Genomic DNA, 26,960 nt, shown 5'->3' with positions numbered 1-26,960 from the left:
TGATTCTGAAAGGTGGGGAGAACCATGATTTTATCATCTCATCATCCTATGGAAGAATGTAAGACATTATGTAACTCTGTGTTTTGTTGTTTGTTTTTTTGAGATGGAGTTTTGCTCTGTTGCCCAGGCTGGAGTGCAGTGGCATGATCCCTGATCCCGGCTCACTGCAAGCTCCGCCTCCTGGGTTCATGCCATTCTCCTGCCTCAGCCGCCCCAGTAACTGGGACTACAGGCACCCACCACCACACCCAGCTAATTTTTTGTATTTTTAGTAGAAATGGGGTTTCACGTGTTAACTAGGATAGTCTCAATCTCCTGACCTCGTGATCCACCTGCCTCAGCCTCCCAAAGTGCTGGGATTACAGGTGTGAGCCACCGCGCCCAGCCTACTGTGATTTTTTAGTTGAGAAGGTACTCCTTGTTGAAATGGGGTATTATAGTGTTATCCCAATAGCATTTATATATTTAGAATCATTTCTAAGAAAAACTCTTTAGTACTAAGAATGTCCCTTAACAAGTCATGAAATCATTCACCACTTACCAATTCAGTATACTAGTTTAAAATGAAATTTTAACCAAGTTTTTATGTGTGCCCAAAGCATCACCTTAACTTTTCCAGTTCTGGATTCCATTAAATCATGTCTACTTTAAAGGACAATTAGATGTAACAAATTTCATTATAAACCTCTTCTAAGCATGACAGCTTGGATGGACTAAGCACAATTTCTCCTCTGAAAAACTCTTCTCCTGCACTGTCAGAAAGTATTCCGTAATAAAGGTACTGATTATGCATGCTTATTCTCTCATATATATACATATATATATACACACACTTAGTTCTCTTTAAGAAAATTCAGCTGTATTTATAAAAATATACAAGTAAAAAATTCAAATATTCATATACATAGTTAAGCAGTTTAAATTTTATTGACCTCCCGGTTTTTAAAAAAAGTTAAATTTAAGGTCACACCTCTAAGTTTGATATACTATATACAGATCGTGCAGAATATGAGTTAAAGAGATACAAATTAGTCCATGCCCAAAAAGATTATACTAGAGTACAGAATCATCTTCATAAATACATATAAAATTATTGTGAAGATAGAAGGGCAACTGTCCAGGTTTTCTGAGACACTTTTCTAAGCGAATCAAGGCACAAAATGTACACTATTGTTAATACACACATTCTAGACTTTGTGCCTCTGACATAGCCCAAGGATTTCGCTTCATGACTCTTATAAAACTAAATGTACTGAATGAGATTCTGCTTCTTGGGTGAAAAACCACAGGAACTATAAACATCATGTAGATAATTACTCCAAAATATGGAGAATACAAATACGAGCACTTTATTTTAAAAAGCAAACACAAAAGATTGGTGTAAATCCAAGTGTTTAAATGCTTCCGTTTTGGATAATTTAAGAACCGATACAAGTCTGTTCCCAGAAGCTAATGCATCACTAGTCTCTACTGAGGAAAATGAATTCTAAAAATTAACATGGTTTTCAGTAATTCAAATTTCACTATTTATATAAAAACGTAGAGACCAATAATATCCAGTAGCTTCAAAAGATAAGCTAAAGACTCTTTGATATAATCAACTTTACCAATGTTTGTGTGGGTGTGTTTAATATATACACAAGGAAAATACACTCACCCTATAATTTCTTATAAAATAGCAAGTAAGGAGTAGAAGTAGGAGATGTAGAAGGGGAAAGAGAATTCAGGAAGTCCTTCTCTTCAGTAACTTTGACTTCAGAATCATCAAAAAGCAACCACTTCCCCTCATACTCCTTTAAGCTTTGCACTACATATGAAATTTTGTTCTCAAATCCACTAATATTAACGCCTGTTTGGTCACTGGATTCCTTGTTTCTATCAGATTCATGGGTCCCATTAGTATCGTTAGTCTCAGAATTTCTATTTTCGGCAAACGCTGTACTAGCAACCTTATCGGGATTAGAGGCTTTGTTGTATAGCTCATAATCTGCTTTGCTCTTTTGTCCTCCAAGAAGTCCAATAGCTTCTACATTTTTTTTGTTCAAAACTTTACTTGGCTGTGTATTTCCACCAACTCTAATCGACACTTCTTCATCATCGTAATTCTCAACCACACCCCTTGCTTCCTCCTCATTCAATGGTTCTGGCTTACCTATTTCACACATTTGGTCAACCACAAAATTTCCTTTATCTAGTTCTAAACTGTTAAGGTCAGTGACTTTAACAGAAGCAGTGTAATGCCCACTACTAATTGTAATGCCACTATGCATCACAACCGCAAACAATCCATAGCTGTCGTTAGTTGGCTTTGTGCTCCATTCTTCTAGTGACAACTTAAGAGGTGTCAATAAAGGAGTGTTGATCTTGGAAAGTCCACCACCGTAACAATCAAACCTTTGGGGGGAAAAAAAGAAAAGGTTTCCTGCAGTTCCGTTTTAAATTCAAAATGTTATACCCCAATCTGAAACCAAGTAAAAATCTGAATGAACCCTTAATATTCAGTCTTCATATATCAGAAAAGCAGAATCAAAACAAGACCCCAACTTTGAATAATATTTGTAATATATGCAGAAACAAAAAAATACTTAATAACTTCTAATATTCAGGCATTTCTGTGGAGGAAATAATTGTATTTTTTCCTTTATTTTCCTAATTTTGTGCAGTAAGAAAATAAATGGTATTTTAAATAGCCTGAACCTGAACCGAAAATGTTACATTTTAGGTTTTTTTTTTCAGACAGGGTCTGTCACCCAGGCTGAGTGCAGTGGTACAATCATGGCTCACCACAGCCTTCTGGACTCAAGTGATCCTCCCATCTCAGGCTCCTCCTCCTCAGCCTCCTGAGTAGCTGGGACTACAAGTGCCCGCCACCACACCAAACTAGTTTGTGTATTTTTTGTAGAGATAGGGTTTTGTCATGTTGCCCAGGCTGGTCTTGAACTCCTGGGTGCGAGCCATCCGCCTCGGCCTCCCAAAGTGCTGGAATTACAAGTGTGAGCCACCCACACCCAGCCCATTTTAGTCATTTTTAGTGTGAAGTTTTTCTCTACCAAAAATTGGGAAAGTAAATAAAATATTATTTTTTACTATTAGCAAATGGAAGGTCCACTGAATAAGGGGCTATATGTTATCTTCTGACATAACCAAGTGTGAGAGAGCTACTGTGAAGCCCTCGTGGTAATTTCAAACAAGCAACTCATGTACAAAGGAGTCACACATACATGACATTATACGTATCAGAAAAAAAAAAAAAAACAGACTATCCAAAACAATTAGCATTTTTTTCAAACTGTGGAAAGACTAGTTTGATTTCCTGGTTTACCTTAAAACTAGGAAGAATTTAGCCTTTCCCGCCCTTTCAAAAAAATCTTGATGGATATAAAATTTGTTCCCTGCTTTAGTCAGCTCTACTGAATTCTGCTACTAACATCTAAGAGGGAATGAATGTGAAAAGATGAATAAAGAAACTGGCCGGGCATGGTTGCTCACGGCTGTAATCCTAGCACTTTGTGAGGCCAAGGCAGGTGGATTGCTTGAGTCCAGAAGTTCAGGATCAGACTGGACAACATGGTGAAACCCCGTCTCACTAAAAATACAAAAAAATCAGCCGGGCATGGTGGCATGCACCTATAGTCCCAGCTACTCAGGAGGCTGACATGGGAGAATCACCTGAGCCTGGGAGGTCAAGACTGCAGTGAGCTAAGGTAGTGACACTACACTCCAGCCTGGACAACTGGAATGAGACCCTGTCTCCAAAAAAAAAAAAAAGAGACATCATACTTAATAGAATGTATTCATATCAAAAGCATTTGTTTCATTTTTACAGGGAAACTGTTAATAAGAGAACAAAACTTTACTAAAGCAGTCTTTTTTTTTTTTTTTTTTTTTTTTTTTTTTTTGAGACGGAGTCTCGCTCTGCCGCCCAGGCTGGAGTGCAGTGGCCAGGTCTCAGCTCACTGCAAGCTCCGCCTCCTGGGTTTACGCCATTCTCCTGCCTCAGCCTCCCAAGCAGCTGGGACTACAGGCGCCCGCCATGTCGCCCGGCTAGTTTTTTGTATTTTTTAGTAGAGACGGGGTTTCACCATGTTAGCCAGGATGGTCTCGATCTCCTGACCTCGTGATCCGCCCGTCTCGGCCTCCCAAAGTGCTGGGATTACAGGCTTGAGCCACCGCGCCCGACCTAAAGCAGTCTTTACGATCTACTTTGAGTACTTTCTATTCCTACTACTACAGCATTTTGAACAAGACTTATCTTCTACAGCAGCTCATTTTCTTCATATAGCTCTTATTTACAATACTTACTCCAAACCGCTAGCAGCAAAGCACTTCAAATGAATAGTTATAACTTCAGGCATTTTGTCAAACAAAAGACTTCGTTCAGCTTCAGTATAATGATGGCAGTTTTCACAGAAATATTTATCTTCTCCTACGATCCTTTCTACTGAAGCAAACTGTGAAATTGCCCATCTCAGAGTCTTCATTTCTGTTTTTGGCTCTGGAGAAACTGAAAAAGAGAATCCTTTCACTCACAAATACTTCTCTCAGACATTCAAAAATAAACCACAAAGCTTCATGTTCAAAATTAGCATTTAATTTCAATTGACCAACCCATTCCTAAATAACTAGAGATTTTTTTTACTTCTGAAACTACTTTCATAAGTGCATCCTCAACAGTATACGTATCTTTTAAATATCTATATTTGATCAGCCCAAAAAATATGACAGACAGCAAAAACAAAATAAGCCTGGTCTGTGTCCCTCAGTATAAGACAAAATAGTTTACGTTTAATTGCCAACTTTCAGTATGTGACAGGTAAACCTGTCTATGATTATTTCCTATGGTATTTCCATATTTTGTGCTATGCACTAGACACAACAATGGCTCAATTATTGTGTTAAAAATAACCTCAGTAGCTCTCAAAGACTCAGGTTCCCAAAAGTACACTTATTAAAGCATTTCAGTTTTCCATTCTAACACACTCTATATCAAAATCAAGATGTCATGATTTCCCAAATGCTGACCATGTATAAGTGAAGCCAGATAAGCAGAAAGGTCCCATTAGACGCTAAAAGCTAGCTTTTTTCCCCTCCTTAATTATAGTCTATTAGACTTTGTGCTGTTAAAGAATTATAAATATTCCATCATGGTCCACACAAGACTCCAATTTTGCTTACTTTCAGAACTCTCCTCTACTTTGGAAAGCTCATCTTCTTGTACTGGCACACTGATGTCTTGAAAATCTTCTCTTCTTTCTGTTAAACTTTCACATTCCAAGCAACGCGTCCTTAATACCAGCTGACCTTGAAATAATTTCTCCACTAGCTCAAAACCAATTTGTTCCTCACCTAAAATGAAAATAGGAAAATGTACATCTATACAGATTAGCTTCTCATTATAGTCCAAATAACCAATTTTCCATTTAAATAAAGTATATCATGAATAACAGTTCCATTTTCATAGATCAGCTTATTAGCATTATTAGCTTATTAGAGGTACCATATTAATGAAATTTAAAGTCCCTGTAAAGATAAAAACTTTGACTATGAATTACTACTGTCTCTAAAAGAAGTCAGTTGTAGGCCGGACGGTGACTCACGCCTGTAATCCCAGGACTTTGGGAGGCTGAGGCGGGCAGATCACCTGAGGTTGGGAGTTCAGGACCAGCCTGACCAACATGGAGAAACCCTGTCTCTACTAAAAATACAAAATTAGCCAGGTGTGGAGGCGCATGCCTGTAATCCCAGCTACTCAGGAGGCTGAGGCAGGAAAATCGCTTGAACCCGGGAGGTGGAGGTTGCGGTGAGCCAAGATCACGCCATTGCACTCCAGCCTGGGCAACGAGAGCAAAACTCTGGCTCCAAAAAAACAAAAAAAACAAAACAACAACAACAACAAAAAGTCAGTTTTGTATTGTAACTCCCTTCCTAAAGACACCCTCTCCACAGAATAAACCCAGAATAAGAATGACATTTTCAGTAAAACTATTCACCGTATCAGTATTACACATTTTCCCTAATATATGTAGATCTGGACAAAACTAGGTAAAAATCTAGTTCAAGTATGGTGTAATTTACAGTTATGCACCACCTACCAACGTTTCAATTATTTAACAATGGACCACATATTCCCATGATTTTTACTGTACCTATGTTTACATATCTATGCTTAGATACACAAATACCATTGTGCTACAGTTGCCTACAGCATTCAGTAGTTACATGCTGTACAGGTTTGTTGCCTAGGAGCAATAGGCAAAGCTTGCCTGCAGCCCATAACAAATTCATAAACTTTCTTAAAACATTATGAGACTTTTTTCTGATTTTTTTTCTTTTTAGCTCATCAGCTATCATTAGTGTATTTTGTGTGTGGCCCAAGACACTTCTTCCATTGTGGCCCAAGGAAGCCAAAAGATTAGATACCCCTGGTCTATACCATATAGGCTAGTTATATAGTACACTCTAGCATCTAGTTATGTAAGTACACTGTGATATTCGCACAATTATATTAACAGCATATTTCTCAGAACATATTCCTGTTGTTAAGCAATACATGACTGTACTTAGTCTCTACTTTAAAAATTTCACTAAATGCAATGTCCTTCTTCAGTTTATGTCAAACATTGCATAAAGGGAAATGTATTCTTAAATGTACGTTAAAACATACTGAACTTCCCTACTTTATATATTTTTTTGAGATGGAGTCTTGCTCTGTCACCCCAGGCTGGAGTGCAGTGGCACCATCTTGGCTCCACCTCCTGGGTTCAGGCAATTCTCCTGCCTCAGCCCCCCGAGTAGCTGGGACTACAGGCGTGCGCTACCATGCTGACCAGGCTGGTCTTGAACTCCTAACCTCAGATGATCTGCCCGCCTCGGCCTCCCAAAGTGCTGGGATTACAGGTGCGAGTTAACATACCCAGCCAAACTTCCCTACTTTATAAGCTCTAAGTTAAAATTACTTTAATGACATTACACACACACACACATATGTAATACAATACACACACACACTAACCTAAGCATAGCACTTAAAACACCATAGTTCACATTCAGTGTTAAACTTCCTTCTCTTGAAACAATTTTAGTCAGAGATTATATGCTCCTACCTATCAAAGTCTAAGAATTATACTAACCTTTGTTTATGGGTTTAACTTCATTAACATGCACAGGTGTAACAGTATTTCCTGGAGATTCAAATCCACAACCATGAGTTGTGTTATCACTTTCATACTTCCCCAAGTCCTCTTCAGGATCATATTCATTTTCTTTAGATTGTCCTTTGGCTCCTTGGTTTGTTGTTATTTTTCCCAGACTACAGAATTTAGAAAGAATGCTGGGTTGCTTAGTTGTAGACTTTAACCAATTTATTTTAACTCTTGATTTCTTTTGTGAGGGTCTTGGACTCTCATTTTCAGAAATATACTTGGGAATTATTTTAGGAGGAATCTCTAACGTATCACTTGTAGCTTTTCTTTTTGATCTAGTTTGTCTCTGGTTCTCTTCCAATGACTGGTGTTCCTTGGATACTTTAACTTTTTTCTTCATGTTACCAAATTCAGTGTCACTTTTTCTTTTCCCATTTCCTTTTGGGAGTTTTTCTTTACAGTCTTCAGAATGCCTCATATTGTCCATCTCCATGCTGTTAATATCACTCATTTCCTCTTTCTGATGAGGTATTTCTTCTACCTTAGTAGGTAATTCTGCCACATTTTTTACTTCTTCTTTTTTTAGGAGTTGGCATGTTTCTTGAATGTTTCCCAAAATACACTGTAATACTTCCTGTGCATCATGCTGTAGATAGCCTTCATACATAGGGTTGAGTTCCCTATAAATAAAAATTTCCATTTCATCTATTCTAGTTTTGAAGCTACAGTACATAAAATCTATATAGAAATTAATTCATGTAAGGAAAATCATAAATTATTTCATTTTTAAATCTCAAGACATTTGGAATTTGGAATTTCTTACCTGTAACTAAATTTGGAATTTCTTACCTGTAACTAAAAGAGTAACTTGTACCCTACTTTCATTATAATACTTTGATCCTCTTCTAAATATAATAACTAATACTTACATAATGCTTACCATAGGCCGGGCGCGGTGGCTCAAGCCTGTAATCCCAGCACTTTGGGAGGCCGAGACGGGCGGATCACGAGGTCAGGAGATCGAGACCATCCTGGCTAACACAGTGAAACCCCGTCTCTACTAAAAAAATACAAAAACTAGCCGGGCGAGGTGGCGGGCGCCTGTAGTCCCAGCTACTCGGGAGGCTGAGGCAGGAGAATGGCGTAAACCCGGGAGGCGGAGCTTGCAGTGAGCTGAGATCCGGCCACTGCACTCCAGTCCGGGCGACAGAGCGAGACTCCGCCTCAAAAAAAAAAAAAATGCTTACCATATACCAGGTTTTAGTCAAAATGTTTTTTATCTCCTATGTATACATTATCTTCACAATAACCCTATGAGGTACTATTATCACCACTATTTACAGATATAGGCACTAAGGCACAGAGAAGTTAATTAACTTGCCCAAGATCACAGAACTACTTAGGATGAAAAGCCAGTATTCAAATCAGCACGCTCTTGGCCACCACACTACAATAGCTTTTTTTTTTTTTTTTTTTTTTTTTGGGACAAGAGTCTCGCTCTGTTGCCCAGGCTGGAGTGCAGTGGCGCAATCTTGGCTCACTGCAACCTCTTCCTCCCGGGTTCAAGCGATTCTCCTGCCTCAGTCTCCTGAGTAGCTGGGACTACAGGTGCGAACCACCACGACCAGCTAATTTTTGTATTTTCAGTAGGGGTGGGGTTTCACCATGTTGGCCACACCAGTCTTGAACTCCTGACCTCAAATGACTCACCTACCTTGGCCTCCCAAAGTGCTGAGATTACAGGTGTGGGCTGTGACTGGCCTACAATACCTCATAATTAAGGTATAGGAATAAATTGCACCTAGTTCTATTTTTAAACTGAATGCTTAAGTGATTGTTTTAAAGACTTGCCCTATTAGTATAATTTTATTTGAATAAGGCTATTTTATATGTAAAGTTTCATTTTTAAGAAAATACCAAAAAGCAATCTAATCCAGTTAGCCAACAGTTCTCTAATCACATATAACAAAAATAGAATATTTGGAATTTATAGTTCTTACACATATTTTGAATATAGTCCTATAATTCCTAATTTGAAATCCTTAGGACCATGCATTTAGAAATTCAGACATTTTCAGATGCAATGATAATATGGCATATAAGTAAAATATTTATCACCGACATGATATACTCTATAATTAAATACATTACTACTTCTATAGAAGAATGAATATTCACATTAGAGATAAATATGAATGACTATAAAAAGCCTCATATAATATATTCAGATCTAACAAATTTATCACCAAACATATGAAAAAAATTTGCAGTATTCAGAGCCTCTGAGATACAAAGGACTGTGGACCTACAATTTCTACTTTCCTTGCCCTTTATTCCTGTTTCTTCACATATCATTCTCCTCCAAGGATATAAACAAGTAGCTAAATTGAAACCCTAAAATTATATTATAAGCTATACCTGAGTGTGTTAAGCAGTCGCCTTGGCTGAGTGGCAAGTTCATCAGTATATTTCTCTGGATTTAAGAGAAAACTAGCTTGGAGCTGTTCAACCGAAATGATTAAGGACTGTAAACTGCATATCAATTCATAACTTGCCAAAGAATCTTCTTTGCAATTTCCCTGTCAAGAAAGAAACACACAAACCAATAATTTTATGAACAAATTAAGTACCTTCCCCCTTTGTCTTTGTCTCACTTAAGAATACTAGGTTTTCGAGGCCAGGCGCAGTGGCTCAAGCCTGTAATCCCAGCACTTTGGGAGGCCGAGACGGGCGGATCACGAGGTCAGGAGATCGAGACCATCCTGGCTAACACAGTGAAACCCCGTCTCTACTAAAAAATACAAAAAAACTAGCCGGGCAAGGTGGCGGGCGCCTGTAGTCCCACCTACTCGGGAGGCTGAGGCAGGAGAATGGCGTAAACCCGGGAGGCGGAGCTTACAGTGAGCCAAGATCCGGCCACTGCACTCCAGCCTGGGCGACAGAGCGAGACTCCGTCTCAAAAAAAAAAAAGAATACTAGGTTTTCTAAGTTGCATTATAGCACTAATTTTAAGGGATATACAAATAAGCCTTATTTTTTATTTTTTGAGACAGGGTCTCTGTCACCCAGGCTGGAGTGCAGTGGCTTGATCGAGGCTCACTGGAGCCTCAACCTCAAGCAACCCTCCACCTCAGCCTCCCAATTAGCTGGAACTACAGGCTCACACCACCATGCCCTACTAGTTTTCGTATCTTTAGTAGAGACAGGGTTTTGCCATGTTCCCCAGGCTGGTCTCAAACTCTTGCACTCAAGCGATCCACCACCCACCCTCGCCTCCCAAACTGCTGGGATTACAGGCGTGAGCCACCACGCCTGGTCTTTTTTGTAATTTTAAGAGGAATTTTTGAATTACTATTTATGTGACTTACAATGGTTTTTTAATTATGGAAGTCAAAGATTTCTTTAAATACTGTGTAGTTACTTAAATTTTAAGTCAATTTGAAAACACAATGGGTAAATAGGTTATACATGGGTGTGACATATTGTGATTATAGTACACAATAATGTATAGTATACAAGTAACAGAAGTTTGATACACAGATTACAGGAGCAAACACTCTGTAAAAGGGAATTATCTAGTTAGCTACCTTGAAAGAATGAAAAATAATTGCCTGACAATAGTTCGTTAACAGAGAAATAATCTTTGTCACCCACTCCCCCAGTCCTCTTCATTTCCAGGCAAGTAAATTTCCATTAATTTACTTTTGCTTTTTACGTTATTTTCTGTTACTTTTCTTACCTTGTCTTTTTGATTGGCTTCATCCTTTAGAGCTTCTTTCTTCCTTGAAATAATATTAAATAAGTGCTTTACTCCAGATTTAAAACCGGGACAAAAATATAATACCTATAAAAAGTGAGACTGTCTAAGTGTCCACTGAACAATATACGTAAAAATCATTAAAACAACATCATGCTTTCTATAGGGTCCTTTTAATGTGTAGTACCTAAAATTCTGAGATTAAGTTTTGTGTCAAAATTTGTTCTCCACCTCATCAGTAGTAGCCCAGTGTATTCCCTCATTGACACAAAACACTGAGTCTGGGCAGATATTGCTAAGACTTTAAGGTTACAAGAACACACAACACAAAGCCAACATATTTCCAAGGGATAAGATACGTATTACTGTAGCACCAGCAATCAGAGAAAGAAATTAAAGGTTTGACCTTCCACTTAAGGTTTACTCAATTTTGCTATCCCACCTTTATTTAGTCTATCACTTTCTCTTATCCCAAAGCAAGTTTAATAACATGCAACGTATTATTTTAACCTGTTCTGGTTCATTTACAATCAAAGGCAAAGATAGTATGGACATTAAAGTCCTCCAATAACTCAGAAACATTAAATATTACATCATTCTTTGCCTATTAAAGCTTTGTTATATAGCAAAACTGTCAATTTACCTGAAGTATACTATTAAGATAGCAAGTATTGCCGAGATTATTCAGTCCCACAAATGGTAACAAGTTTTCTCTCTTCTCACAGTTTATAGGTGAAGACTGTGCTGCAGGAACAACTTGATCACTATTAAATATAGAAGGGGGAAAGATAATCAAGTAGTTATCTTAAAGAAACAAGGTGAAAATATTACTTCCGTAGATTTAGTCTTTTCTCAAAAGCTGTATAATCTGAAAAGTATGTGAATCTTGTTCAGATGACATTTTAAGAAATACAGACTCAAAAACTGCTATATGCCCAGAATAAAAGTTTTTAAAACATTATTACACATACCAAGCCACAGAACAATTCCCTTAAAAGGATGTTAATCCTATTTTACAGAGCAGAAAATTGAGGAACTGAGAGACTGTGATTTGTTTTACCTACTTTGACATTTTAATCAAGTAGTTTAACTGAACAGAAACCTGGGAATAAATTAACCATGGCAATATTTGGAAGAGGCTGAACTAAGTAAGATTATATTAATAAGAATTCAGGGGCCCGGGCGCGGTGGCTCAAGCCTGTAATCCCAGCACTTTGGGAGGCCGAGACAGGCGGATCACGAGGTCAGGAGATCGAGACCATCCTGGCTAATACGGTGAAACCCCGTCTCTACTAAAAAAATACAAAAAACTAGCCGGGCGACGAGGCGGGCGCCTGTAGTCCCAGCTACTCGGGAGGCTGAGACAGGAGAATGGCGTGAACCCGGGAGGCGGAGCTTGCAGTGAGCTGAGATCCGGCCACTGCACTCCAGCCTGGGTGGCAGAGCGACTCCGTCTCAAAAAAAAAAAAAAAAAAAAAGAATTCAGGGAAAAGAAAGTCTATGAAGAGAATTATATGGCCGGGCACAGTGGCTCAAGTCTGTAATCCCAGAACTTTGGGAGGCCGAGATGGGCGGACCACGAGGTCAGGAGATCGAGACCATCCTGGCTAACACGGTGAAACCCCGTCTCTACTAAAAAATACAAAAAACTAGCCAAGCGAGGTGGCAGACACCTGTAGTCCCAGCTACTCAGGAAGCTGAGGCAGGAGAATGGCGTAAACCCGGGAGGCGGAGCTGAGATCCGGCCACTGCACTCCAGCCTGGGTGTCAGAGCAAGACTCTGTCTCAAAAAAAAAAAAAAGAATTATATATGACTTCTTGCTGGCAAAAAAAAAAAAAAAAATTATGTAGCTATCTCTCACTTAAAAATAAAATGTTCAGAAAGTCAGAAGGTCAGTGTGGTGGCACTGAGATGTAATCCCAGCTACTTTAGAGGACTGCTTGAGCCCAGGAGTTCAAGACCAGCCTGGGCAACACAAGGAGACCCTATCTCAAAAAATAAATACTTTAAGTTTATTATTCTTTTACTTCTTTAACAACAAAAAAAACCCCACTAGGTCCTCCCAATATTTTATTTTATGATTGCTAGCTATTATTACTCCAGCACCTCAAAATATTTAGAAGTATGAATGCTAATAAACAAAAGGTTCACTCTCACACAATCTCCTCAACTGGTTATTGATAGCTATTGGAAATTAACACATGGGACCAAATCCACCTTAGTCACCCAGCAGAGTACTACATGTTAAACAGGGAAGCAGTACAGACTCCAGCTAGAGCTGCTGGTGGTGGAATGAAGTATTTCACTTTGTTCTGATTTATTTTCTGTAGCTAAAGAATTTATTTGCATCAAAAGCATTACTTATTTTTAAGTTTATTTCTATAATTTGCAATCGTATGCCTCCAACAGGTATGACTAGTTACATGACTACAGAGTTTAAAATGTCTTATAACTGTCAAGTCTTCTGAACCAAACAAATATATATACATATATACATAACCTTTTACCCCTACACAAATGTTTTGCACGACAAATAATCTAATTTAAACTCAGAAAGACAATTTTAGTCTATGAATATTTCTCCAAGTTAGTCTAAATGGCTGAGCACAGTGTTCATGAGTTAAACATTACGGATGTGATCTCCATGGGGAGCCACCAGTTTTGCTGTTCCTACTATAAACGGCTAGACTTGACTTATTAAGAAGTATAATGAAGTGTACTTTTTTATGCCTCTATAGACTATCAAGTCAGAGTGGAGGTGTCAACCAAGTTCACTGCTGCTTCACTGTAGAATTTTTAAAGTACAGAAATGTAAGATACATACATTTCAGATGCTCTATATTCAGAAGCTTTTTCTTCATTTTCTTGAGAATCTGTGAAATCCAAAGCTCTCTTAGTTTCCTTTTTCTGAAAAAACTTTAAGGAAAGTCTGTTTTTCTTTGATGGGCTACCTCTTGAAAGTCCGTTACTTTCACTAGGTATGACACCAGGCATTTTTTTCTCAAATCCCAAGGAGTTGTCAATAATTAATTTATAGAGGAAAGTTGTAATCAATTATATCTGTCAATCACAGAGAAAAAGTTTCATTAGTTTTCGGTTATCTGTTTTAGGCAACAAAATCATCAATTCTGAAAACAAATTTACCAAGGGAATGGTACAAATTAGAAATTAATATTTGAAAACCTAATGCCTGCCAATAGGCACTCAATATTTACTGCTTAAATGAAAAAGCTTACCACACTATTCTTAAAGAACAAAAAATAGAAGCTACTGAATTTTTAAAATCAGTCTGCTATGGATTAAGGGTCGCATTACAAAATATCCTATTTAGCAGACCTACAGTAAAGTAGTGTAAGTAGTAAAAACTTAATTATTTCATTATAATAATTCATTCAGAAAATACTGACTGAGCACTACCACCTCTAATTCTCAAGTACATGGAAAGGATGAATGGAAAATCAAAGTAGTGCTGGACGATAATGAGTCCTCTCTTCCAATGCCTTTCCTAGTTATTAACATGAATACATGAAAATAAAGTACCTAAAAAGTTTACTAAAGTATAATTTGCATTCAAGGCATAGAGATGGTGTTAAGTTATACCTAAAACCGTAAGGTTTTATTATCTTTCAATAATAAAACACACGCAAAGTTGAGACAGTGATACAAAACACTGTTGGATGCACTTTGTGTAAATCCAATTCTTAATGCGCCAGAAATCACAATACTCGTTTTTTCCAAACTTTTTTTAAAACTTTGGATTTCAAAAATAGTGCTTTGAGTAGGAAAAAAAATGATTTGCTTTGCCATTTGCAACTTTCCCACCCTGTTTTAAAGTAAAACTTTCACAGGAAAAAATATGGCAACATTTGTAGGAGTTATTAATATTTTCTACATCAGTCCTATTTTTCAGGACATGTGAGGAAAAATTATCTAACTAGAGTATTACCATAATAAAATTACTTAAAGCCCAAAACTTCAGCAACGAGTTTCAAATTTAAAATGCAGAGTAATAAAATGAACTACACAAAACTCACTCAAATTCCATCCTTAATAAGCATTTCACGTGGCTGACACTGATCTAGGAATTCACACTGAACTCAGCACTGAAACCATTTTTGAGACCCAAGTCAGGAAGAACTGGAAAAGCTGATCAATCTCCCCATTCTGTCTCCAACTTCACTTACTCTGGTATCCACCTAATGCTTCACCTAATGCTTCTGAGGAAGCGCTGTCTTCTGAATGATAAGCTAACCTACGCTAAGTTCTTAGGGATCGCCAAGCATTAATGATTCTGATAAAATGTTTTTCTCGAGAGCCAATTCTAATGGATGACAGAAACTGGATCTCAAACCGACAGAGTAACCAGACTTCACAGGAGGGAAGAATGATTAGGCAGGTGAAATAGCGGATCGTCAGCTTAATCAACAAACCAAACCTCCTAGCCCCTCAAAGCAATGTTCACACCGAGAATGTAACATTTTGCCAGGTGCAGTATCTTCCGTGCTCTTATTTCTTGCTCCTGGCTTTCCTTATAACTGGGGAGGCTGTTACATCCAAAACATTTCTCCTGTAACTAAATCAACTTTCGCAGAAAGCACGACGAAATCGACCATTATCTGTTGACAGCGTGAATACTCAGTCCCAACAGTTTTAAGTTCTTTTTGAGATGACACGACTCAATTCTGATTTTTCAAGAAAAATATACAAGGACATCTTCGCCAAGGTTTAAGACACGCGGCGTTCTAAACACTTCTGAAAAAAGTGTAAGTGAAAGAAAATGCGCGGTAAAATTTCGCAATTACCGACCGACACAGGGCAACCTGCGTGGAAACGTTTCTTTCTCCCCAGCCTTCACCGCTCTTGGGAACGGAAAGGAAGCTGGAAGAACGAGCAGCGACCAGGCTGCCGGGCCGGGGGAGGCTGGCGGCGGCGTTCCCGGCCCACACCCCCGCGCCGAGCGCCCTTGCAGCGGAGTTGGCCTATTTACGCCCAGCCCGCACCTGCCTTCTCGCGTCCCGGCGGCGGCAAGACAGGCGCCCCGCCCGACGCACACAAGGCTCCCGCTGGCAGCTCGACCAGGGTGCGAGGCCAACACGGTCCCGGGGGTCTCCTCGGCAGCTCCTCTCCCGCGCCGGCCGAACTTGCCCCCTCGCCGGGGCGCCGGCCCCTCCTCCCAGGCCCTCCTTACCTGGTCATGGCCCAAAGCGAGGTCCGCGGCAGTGACGCCGGCAAGTCCAACCCGAATGAGTGTGGGTGCGACAGGTGAGTCCCTGTCCCGAGTCCGCCGGGTCCCCCCGGCCCCAAGAAAATCTGGTTGGATCACCCTCCCCGCGGGGGAGTGACCATCCGCTCCCAAGAGCGGGAACCCCGACCGCCGCTCGGTCCCGCCTTGCACCGGCACCAACTACATCCCGGAGCGGCGCCTATCCGCGCCCGCCCCGGGATAGCCAGGAGCGCAACAAGCAGCAGCCCCGCTCGCCGAGCGCCTGAACCGCTAGGGTCTTTCGCACTCCGCCACCGAGGGGAACTTGGCGCGTTTTCCTCAGTCTCAGGACCCCCGTGTTTTAGCCTCCGCCCGCGCCAGCGCTGCGATTGAACGTGGCGTCCTTTGAAATTGCCGGTTCCAGTCTCCACGCTGCAGAGACGCGAAAGGCAGGAGCCGTCTCGCGACGGTCACTCGCCTCTGGCACGCACGGGCTCCAGAGCCAGCTGGGACTGTAGCTCCCCAAGAGCCTAACGGGTTCCACAGTTTCAAACAGCGCAGGCACAGAACCGGGCAGCTCGTGCGGGTCCTCGCTAAGGGCGCGCGCGAGGTGCTAGCGGCCTGGCTGGCGGGCTCGAGCCTCACACCCTTTTTTAACCATTCGTGCGCGCGAGTTGAGGGAAACGCGTACGGGTCGGGAGACGGGACAGAGAGCAGACGGGACGGGCCACCGCCTCGAGAAGGAGCCCAAATTCACCAATCCATGATGAACAATCCCCAAAACCGCGCCTCCCACCGCCCGGGGGAAACCAATCAGAAGTACCTAGACCAAAGCCAATTAGAAGGGCGGGAGCAGCAAGTCCATCTAATAGCAAAAAAGAAGAAAGGTTGGCTCCAGCCAATCATTGCTCGACATACGGAGTGTTCCTCAGGCACGGCGCCCCTCCTTCCGCTCTCATTGGCGCTCGAGTGCGCGCTTTCGCTGCCGACTGTTGAAATCTTGTTTGGCGTTTTGTTAATCCTCGACGGTGGGACGCCGCGGAGGGTGCGGCTTCCGGAGCGAGGCCCTCGCCGCAAGCCCCGCCTCCCTCCGTGCGTACGCGCCAGGGCGGGGTTACCGGGAGAGCCGCTCCGGAAAATGGCTGCTCGGCTGCAAGCCGGAGCTTCGCCCGGGCTTTCGGTTCGGAGTCGCGGCCACACTAGGCCTAGGGCCATCCAATGAGACAAGGCGCTGCCATGGATAACAATACATTCTTAGGCGAATGCTGTAGAGCTGAGGCCCACTCGTCAGCCCCTACTCGCCTCATTTTCTCCTGTTTACCCCTCCCCTTCTCTGCCGCAGGAGGAAACGAAAGAACAGTTTCAGGCCCAGCTCCGGCCGCGGGAGCTTCCCAGGGTTCCGCCGCGAGCCCTCCCAAAGGGTTCAGGAGCGGCAGGCAGGCCTCATCTGGTTGTGCTTCTTTTTGTGTTTGTGTGCTTGCTTTGATGAGGTGACTCAAGTACTGCAATTAAGCAGGATACGTTCAGCCCAGATCCATTTAAATCAAGTATTTTTAAGGTGCCTACTATGTGCCAGGCATTTTTCAAGGCGCGAGGGATGAAAGGCATTCCCTGTCATAAAGGAGCATTACATTCTGGAGACGGAGACATAAGTGACACTAAAATAAGTGATGGGTACAATAGCCTGGAAAGATCTCTTTGAGTTGACATTTGAGCAGAGCTGAGTGAAAGCTGAGCGAGCCTTGGAGGAATCTGGGGGAAGAATGGTGCGGGCAGAGAGAACAGCAAGTTACAAACGTCCTGAAGCTTAATGCGCTTGGTGTTTTGAAAAGCAGCAAGGAGGCCAGGGCACTTAGAGCACAGTGAATTTGGGAAAGAAGATGGGAGGAGATGAGATGAGTGAGACAGGCAGGACCCTGGGTAAGCCGAGTAAGGAGTTGGGAGGCGTTGGATTATTCTGAGCTGGGGAGTGGTGGGATTACACGTTGACCTTCAAGAGTACAAGCAGGGCCGGGCGCGGTGGCTCACGCCTGTAATCCCAGCACTTTGGGAGGCCGAGGCGGGCGGATCATTTGAAGTCGGGAGTTGGAGACCAGCCTGACCAACATGGAGAAACCCCATCCTTAGTAAAAATACAAAATGTGGCTGGCGTGGTGGCGCAGGCCTGTAATCCTAGCTACTACGGAGGCTGAGGCAGGAGAATCGCTTGAACCCAGGAGGCGGAGGTTGCGGTGAGCCAAGATGGCGACACTGCACTCCAGCCTGAGCAACAAGAGCAAAACTCTGTCTCAAAAAAAAAAAAAAAAGAACTAACAGAAAGGTCAGCCAAGATGCTAGTTCAATACAAGATGCTAGTTCAATAAGCCAAGGAATAAATTATGGTAGTCTGGAATAAGACGGTGAGATGTTGAAAACTGGTGGGTTCAAGATACATTTTGAGCACAGCCAACGAGCTCTACTGCTAGACTGGCTGTATTATAATGTAAGAAAAAACAGGTCGGGTGGCCAAGGCCGATGGACCGCTTGAACCCAGGAGTTCAAGATCAGCCTGGGCAACATGGCAAGACCCATCTCTACAACATCTCCAAAAATTGGCCGGGCATGGTGGCATGTGCCTGTAGTCCCAGCTACTCGGGAGGATGAGGGGGGAGGATCCCCTGGCTGCAGTGAGCCGAGATGCACCACTGTGACAGTGTGAGACCCTGCCCCCACCACCCCCCCCCAAAAAAAGAGTAACAATGATTTTTTTTTTTTTAACCTGAGCAACTTAGTGTTGGTCCTTGCTAAAATGGGAGTCTTCGTGGGCCCAATGGGAGGGATCATCGTTCTTAGAATATTAAGATTGAGGTGTTTAACGTACAAACAGATGTTGAACCAGCAGATAACCAGATACATGAGGACAAGATTAGAAAATTATAAAGGTCAGTCTTAGCCATTGTGCACCACAGACTGGCAGTGTCTCATTTTCTAGTACTAGCAGAATTATTGCTACTTTCAAACTCTACGAGAACAGATAAGCAATTCTACTTTCCCATATCCCTGAGATCCTATTGTCTGCAGCCACTATTCTTCCTGTACACAGTGTGTGGTATCAGTTAAGATTCAATCTTTTTTTTTTTTTTTTTTTTTTTGAGGCGGAGTCTCGCTCTGTCGCCCGGACTGGAGTGCAGTGCCAGATCTCAGCTCACCGCAAGCTCGGCCTCCCGGGTTGACGCCATTCTCCTGCCTCAGCCTCCCGAGTAGCTGGGACTACAGGCGCCCGCCACCTCGCCCGGCTAGTTTTTGTATTTTTAGTAGAGACGGGGTTTCACCGTGTTAGCCAGGATGGTCTCGATCTCCTGACCTCGTGATCCGCCCGTCTCGGCCTCCCAAAGTGCTGGGATTACAGGCTTGAGCCACCGCGCCCGGCAAGATTCAATCTTAACTGATTCAATGGGGGATTGCGGAAAGTAGAATCCATTTCAGCTAGTATAAACACAAAGGGTATTGAATATTTGGGAGGGTTGATTAAATAGGCTCTAGATTAGTTTTTCAGGAATGAGTCCCAAAGTCTTCACAGAACCAGGCCACTAAGGGAACAGTGACTCTTCTATGATCAGGAAATGACGTCTGTGAATCACATTGCTGCTGCCATGGCTAGGAGACCTCCGCCATCAGAAAGCTGCTTGTGCTGCTGACCGTAGAACCACACTATACCCACTATTATCTGCACCAGTGCTATGCATGTCCTACGTCCTGTCTGTCAAGGCCCATAGGACAAGTAGCTGGACACTGAGGCTTCTGCTAATGCTGCTTCAGAAAAATCAAACGCCTCTACAACTGTGCTTGTCAATAGCAATAGCAGAAGCTTGGTGTGTTTCTGGCAATACAATTAATGTAAAAATTTAATATGTTTCTTATCCTTTTGCTTTTAGTCAGTTGTTTGTGGGAGAAATTCTAGCCACAGTTCTTGCCTAGATGAGTTTTTAAGCCCAGAATCTTTTTTCCTAGTTTCTCTGTGCTCCCCAGCTACCACACTCTTAATGACAGCTAATCCCTTTGGAAATAATGGGATTTAATAGGTTCACAGCATTCTCAATCCTATATTTGTCAGTCTTGTGTGGGTAAATGCCAGGTATATTTCCTTCCAAAGTTTCACAGGCACTGTTTCTGTGTACAGTCATCCCTTGGTATCCATGGGGGATTGGTTCCAGGACTGTTACGGATATCAAAATCCGAGGATGCTCAAGTCCCATATATAAAATGGCGTAGTATTTGCATACAACTTATGCACATCGCACGTATACTTTAAATCATCTCTAGATTACTCAGTTACCTAATACAATGCCTACACATCACTTCATTCACATGGATTTGACATAGTATTTAACACTTGGCACGTGGCAAATTCAAGTTTTGCTTTTTGGAACTTTGTGTACCTTTTTCATAAGGTTTTTTGATCTGTGCTTGGTTGAATCCATGTATATGGAACCCATGAATGTGGAGGACCAACTGTTCTTCTAAAGGTATAGAAGTCTAAAGGTATAGAAGAAGTGGGGTTTTTTTTCCACCCTTTAAAGCTTCAAATTATGAAACTTCTTTTTTGTTTTGTTTTGAGATGGAGTCTTGCTCTGTCGCACAGGCTGGAGTGCAGTGGCATGATCTTGGCTCACTGCAACCTCCACTTCCTAGGTTCAAGCAATTCTCCTGCCTCAGCCTCCCCAGGTAGCTGGGATTACAGGTGCCTGCCACCATGCCCAGCTAATTTTTGTATTTTTAATAGAGACGGGGTTTCACAGTGTTGACCAGGCTAGTCTCGAACTCCTGACCTCGTGATCCACCGGCCTCACCCTCCCAAAGTGCTGGGATTACAGGCATGAACCACCACGTCCAGCCCAAATTATGACACTTTTAATCCACTTGGATTACAGACAGAATTTCTCCTTTGGCAAAACTGTATTCTTTTCCATTTCTACATGCAAATTGGTTACTTCTGGCCTGAATTCATCTCTCATAGAACTTGGTTTAAAGTGTCAAGAAAAGCCAGCAAATACCAAGTTTATAGATATTTCCAACCATTTCCCTTCATGCCACAATTTTGATTGGCATGTGATCTGTCTTCTAAAGCTGGCAACAGGTTTACCAAATGTCTGGCAACTGGAGAACAAGGGTCACCAGTTTTCCATCTTGCAGTATCTGAGTCTTTACCACCCACTGCCCAAATGCTTTCACTAAACACCACATTTCTTTTAAGGTTATGTGTAGCACAAATTTATAGGAACCAAACTCTGCATCCAATAGGAATAGGTTTGTTTATAAGTAACTGAATATTTTTAAGTGTCCTTAGCTAAAATTAACATTAATTTCTTTATCATGTATACATAATGCAGAAGTAGGCAGTCTAGATTAGTATGGTGATTTCGTGACCATCAGGGACCTAATTAATTTCTTCCATTCTCAACATGTGGCTTCTACCTTTCGGTCCTTGACAGCTATTTAAATTACAGCCATCATGTCTATACTCCTATGCAGGAAAGAAAAAAGGACAGAGATGATCATGGTCCCCTCTCTTTAAGGATACTTCCTGGAAGCTGTACACACCATTCCTACTTACTGCCCATTGGCCAGAACTTAGTCATTTGACAACAACATTATTCTGGGTGGCCATATACCCAACTAAAACTCAGGGGTTATAATATTAAGGAAAAAGGATAGAATGGATATTAGAGGACAAATAGCATTATCTGCTATGCTTCCGCTTACCAGGTTAAAAAAATCCCCAGCTGGTAAAGGTATCCCCAAAAGATGAAAAATTGAAAAATACTGTACAGCTTTTGGTTCCTTGAAAAGAGAATGTGCTGGGTATCTGTTTGCCCTTGTGGTAGATATGGAGATGAGCTGCCCAGATCCCCCTTCAAGGAAGGACTTGCTCCCAAACTGCAAAGAGTACCTCCAGTTGTCAGTTCTATCAGGCTCTGCTTCAACCGCAGACAATGGCCTTGCCCACAATCATGCTCTTTGCAGCCTAAACTGGGTGATTAAGCAAGGCTGGACTATAAAGGCCCAGCCATTATGTCCCACCACTGGACACCTCTGATGGGCAGTATTGACTCCAGAGCTCTTAGCCAAGCTGGCCAAAGCTTTATTGGACCTGTACTGGAATTTGACTTCGTTCTCTTCCCAGTCCTACTTCCTCTCCCTTCCTTTCACATCTTGTGCTCCAGCTTTGTCTCTCTCTGCATCTGCTCCTCAAGAAGCCTGCCTGCAAGAATTAGTACGAGGATTGGTTGGAGAAAGTAGACAACCAGATGGGGTTTGGGAGCTGAATTATAAACTACCTAGCAGGTGCTAGGTGAAGCATAATCAGCTCCTGGCACAAGATAATGGTCCAATCAGGATGATGTACCAGGTGAAAGAGAATGCACTAGCAGGTGTGATATATCTAGCAGTTAAGACATATGGTGGAAGTAGTAGCTATAAGGATAACAGAATTGGATGACTATTGCTAAACTCCATTGGTTACAGAAAAATAAAGAACAGCTAAGGGTAGGTAATAAGCAATTGAAAGTCTGGTGTGAAAGCCAGAGCACCTCTTTGTTTCACAAAAAGCAGCTCTTATCTGCAGGGGAAGGGTGGAGAAAGCTGAGCATCAAGACTACGTTAGAGTGGCCCAACTTAAAAGATGGTTAAATGCCTAAAATAGGTCTGTTGTATCAAAGTCAGGGTCGGAGCACCTTGACACATGGAGGGGACATCTGGATAGTGATCATGAAAATTTTGATTCCCCAGGCTCCTCTGATGCCTGCAGTATGGCCCCTCCTCCCTACTAAGAGCTATCACTTTCCTGTACTAGAAGACATTGCAGAGGCTTCTACTTGAAAGGCATGTTCTCCCTTCCCCCAGCACTCACACAGCTCATCTAACCTTCTGGCCAGTAGGCCTATAATTAGGGTTGAATCATAGCATAACCTAGTTGGGAAGGTGCTGTGCCTGATTGGTAGAGGTAAAGGACTGTTCCCCAAAGAAGATGTAAGACCTAGACAAGCATGTACCAACAGGAGCTTCAGAAGAGTATATGGGACTGGATTCAGATGATGCTTAAGCAAGGGGAGCTGGAACATGAAATCGAATGGGAAAGTTACATTGAATTTGGAGTATTCTCCCAAATACAGGATTTAATATTCTGCCAAGGACCCCCAAAAATTGACATGAGCACTCACTAACTTCTACAATGGCTCCTAAAAGCATGGGAAAAGAAAACGAAATGCTAGGAGTGCTAGGGCAGGCAGGTGGCTCGAAAAGGGATTAAAAGGCTCACAGAAATGAGTCTGCTAGAGTGGATATATTATGTACAGCTGGAAGGTTATTATCATTATGTTCTGAGGGAAGGCCCAGAGGACATACCGTTTACCAAGGCCATAAGGAATGCACTGGTGCAAAGGACATAAACATCACTGAAAAGTTCAGTGGTGGCTCTCTGCAAGTCAGGACTGATGGTAGCAGAGGCCTCCCAGACTCTGACTCACTGATAGCAATGGAGATGATAGACCCCAAAACAATACTGGCCAAGTGGCAGTGCTTAATTACCAGAAGCTGGGAGGTCGCAACTATAATGACCTACCAAGGGGACCTGACCCTCAGAGAGTTATAGAAATGATTACTAGATGGGGGTGTCTTTAGGAGCAAAATAGATACACAACAAACTAAGCTCTATTATTTTGTACCAGTGGGAAAAAAATTAAGGATAGATGACCAGGATGCTAAGGATAGTCACCCAATAGTCAATTCCTTAGTTTCCAAACCAGAGCGTTTTTAGACCTGGAACCCATTGACTGAAGAGGCCAGGAGGAAGGACCTTGCTATACCTCAACAAGTATAAATGGTAATGGTTTCCTCAGTCCTTCCCCAAAGGGATCTTTAGTCATTGGGTGATTGTACCCTGGGGAAATGGACATACCCAAACATTCCAAGGATTATGAGACAGAGGGTATGAATTTAACTGTTATCCACAGACCACAAGCATTATCGTGGCCTTCTGTTATAATGGGGGCATAGAGAAGCCAGTTAATAAATGGAGTCATAGCAAGGTCCAGCTCAGAGTGAGTTTACTACTGGATCTGTGACCACACCTGATGGTCATTTCCCCACTCTTCGAATGTATAATGGGGTTGTCATTTTTGGCAATTGATGCAAATGCATTAGGACCTTTGCCTATTTGGTAAAAGCTATAATGGTGGGGAAGGCCCAGTGAAAGCCTCTGAAACTGCTTCCTAGCTCCAGCGAAACACGGCACAGTCTCAGTCAGCTCAGGCTGCTGTAACAAAATACTATATACCAGGAAATTTAGACAATAGACATTTACTTCTCATAGTATTGGAGGCTGGAGAGTCCAAGATCAAGGTCCCAGCAGATTCCATTTCTGGTGAAGGCTCTTTCTAGCCTGCAGATAACCACCTTTTTGCTGTGTCCTCACGTGGCCCTTCCTCAGTGTGAGTGTGTAGAGAGAGAACTCTGAATTTTTCCTCTTCTTATAAGGATACTAATCCCATGGTGGGGTCTTTACCCTCATGACCTTATCTACTAGAGACTGAATGTCTATGTCCCCCAAAATTCATGTTGAAATCTAATCCCCAGCATGATGGTATTTGGAGGTGAGGTCTTTGGGAGGTGATTAAGGAATGGTATCAGTGCCCTTGTTAAAGAAACCCCAGAGAGTGCCCTCACACTTTCCCCAGGCCAAGATGCAACAAGAAGACACCTATCTTTGAACCAGGAAGCCTTCACCACATACAGAATCTGTCAGTGCCTCAATCTTAGACTTCCTAGCCTCTAGAACTATGAGAAATAAATTTCTTGTTTATAAGACACCGACTCTATGGTATTCTGTTATAGCAGCCCAAATGAACTAAGATATAATCTAAACCTAATTGTCTCCCAGAGACCCCACCTCCAAATACTATCATACTGTTAAGGCTTCGACATATGAATTTTGGGGGGACACATAGGAAATACAGGAAATCAAACAATATTATATCTCAAGAGAAAACAGCAGGAATTCGTGTCACTCTTAAGATTTTAAAGGAAACAGAGGTGCTGATTCCCATCATATCTCTGTGTTATTCATCATATGGCCCTGCAAAAATAGATGGACTCTGAAGGATGACAGTAGATTACTGCAAGTGCAACCCATTAGTAGGCCTGATCGCAGCTGTCATGACAGATGTGGTATATTTACTAGAGTTGATTAATACATCCTCAGATATTTGGTATGTACCACTGATTTTAGTGAATGCATTCTTTTCTATTCCAATCGTAAGAAAGGATCAGAAACAATGGCATTCCATGAAACAGACAAAAGTGCACATTGGCTGGATGTGGTTGCTCATGCCCTTAATCCCAGCATTTTGGGAGGCCAAGGCAGGAGAACTGCTTGAAGCCAGGAGTTCCAGACCAGTATGGGCAACAGAGCAAGACCCTATCTCTATGTTAAAAAAAAAAAAAAAAAAATTTAATTAGCTGGACATAGTGGTGAGCATCTGCCCAGCTACTCAGGAGGCTGAGGTGGTAGGATTGCTTGAGTTCAGGAATTTGAGGCTACAGTGAGCTACAATTGTACCACTGCACTCCAGCCTGGGTGACAGAGCTAGACCCTATTTCTTTTTCTTTTTTTTTTTTTTTTTGAGATGGAGTCTCGCTCTGTCACCCAGGCTGGAGTGCAGTGGCACGATCTCTGCTCACTGCAAGCTCCGCCTCTCAGGTTCAAGCCATTCTCCTGCCTCAGCCTCCCGAGTAGCTGGGACTACAGGCGCCCACCACCACGCCCAGCTAATTTTTTGTATTTTTAGTAGAGACGGGGTTTCACGGTGTTAACCAGGATGGTCTCCATCTCCTGACCTCGTGATCCACCCGCCTCGGCCTCCCAAAGTCTAATATTTTTCATTAAAAAAAGTGCACATTTACAGTTTGGTTCCAGGGCTATGTTAACAGTATTCCTGCCCTCTATCATAAAATAGCCTGAAAACATCTGGACCTTCTGGACATCCTGCATCAATTACATCCTCTTGATTGTGCAGGATGAGTAAATTATAAGTTTCAGGAGAATTAAAGAACTGAAAATGTACATGTATGGTGGAGATGCAAAGGAGTGTGCAAAAGAAAGCTAAATCCTCATCTTCCATATTGGGAAATCAACAAAATAGTAACTAAAAAATGAAGAAGATGAAATATAAACTTATTTGTTTTGTTTAAGACAGGGTCTCTATCGCCCAGCCTGGAGTGCAGTGGTACAGTCATGGCTTACCGCAGCCTCAACCTCCCATGCTCAAATGATCCTCCCACCACAGCCTCCTGCATAGCTAGGACTACAGGCACACTCTACCACACCTGGCTTATTTTTTGGTGTTGTTTTTGTAAAGACAGTGTTTCACCATGTTGCCCAGGCTGGTCTCGAACTCCTGAGCTTAAATGATCCACCCACCCCAACCTCCCAAAATGCTAGGATTATGGATGTGAGCCACATGCCTGGCCTAAACATGTTATTTAGGTATATGGAGGTAAATACCAAGAATCAGTCAAAAGTTGAAAGTGGTTGCCTTGGAGAATAGGAAGATACGTTGAAACCTTTAACTCATGTACATGTATAACTTTGAATTTTTTTTTTTTTTTTTTGAGAAGGAGTCTCGCTCTGTCGCCCAGGCTGGAGTGCAGTGGCACGATCTCAGCTCACTGCAAGCTCCGCCTCCCGGGTTCACGCCATTCTCCTGCCTCAGCCTCCCAAGTGGCTGGGATTACAGGTGCCTGCCACCTCACCCGGCTAGTTTTTTTGTATTTTTTAGTAGAGACGGGGTTTCACCGTGTTAGCCAGGATGGTCTCGATCT

At 42.1% G+C, this 26,960-nt stretch overlaps 1 protein-coding gene across 3 annotated transcripts; it reads right to left on the bottom strand.

The window, feature by feature from the left end:
- Nucleotides 1-901: 901 nt before the first annotated feature.
- USP1 (ubiquitin specific peptidase 1) lies at nt 902-17,186 on the bottom strand. Of its 3 annotated transcripts, none has more exons than XM_033225097.1 (9): nt 16,927-17,186; nt 13,725-13,960; nt 11,543-11,663; nt 10,882-10,986; nt 9,561-9,721; nt 7,131-7,822; nt 5,176-5,346; nt 4,303-4,504; nt 902-2,394 (listed from the first exon to the last, which is right to left on the bottom strand). In XM_033225097.1, the coding sequence occupies exons 2-9, from the start codon at nt 13,892-13,894 to the stop codon at nt 1,659-1,661; spliced, it is 2,358 nt and encodes a 785-aa protein (XP_033080988.1). In that variant the 5' UTR covers nt 13,895-13,960; nt 16,927-17,186; the 3' UTR covers nt 902-1,658. The 3 variants fall into 3 exon arrangements, with proteins under 3 accessions (XP_033080988.1, XP_033080989.1, XP_033080987.1); XM_033225098.1 differs by having other exon boundaries at nt 17,022-17,185; XM_033225096.1 differs by lacking the exon at nt 16,927-17,186 and adding an exon at nt 16,089-16,482.
- Nucleotides 17,187-26,960: the final 9,774 nt, after the last annotated feature.

The sequence above is a fragment of the Trachypithecus francoisi genome, unplaced genomic scaffold (assembly GCF_009764315.1).
Source record: "Trachypithecus francoisi isolate TF-2019V2 unplaced genomic scaffold, Tfra_2.0 Lachesis_group12, whole genome shotgun sequence".
Lineage (NCBI taxonomy): Eukaryota > Metazoa > Chordata > Mammalia > Primates > Cercopithecidae > Trachypithecus > Trachypithecus francoisi.
Note: the sequence above shows the minus strand (reverse complement) of the source record. Positions and strands in the feature narration are given on the sequence as shown.

Excerpts from the sequence above, each read along its gene's own strand:
- USP1 (XM_033225097.1), bottom strand. The coding sequence starts at position 13,894 with ATGCCTGGTGTCATACCTAGTGAAAGTAACGGACTTTCAAGAGGTAGC. Across the intron at positions 11,664-13,724 it reads GAATATAGAGCATCTGAAAT|TGATCAAGTTGTTCCTGCAG; the intron begins GTATGTATCTTA and ends TATATTTAATAG. Across the intron at positions 2,395-4,302 it reads TTTGCTGCTAGCGGTTTGGA|GTTTGATTGTTACGGTGGTG; the intron begins GTAAGTATTGTA and ends TTCCCCCCAAAG.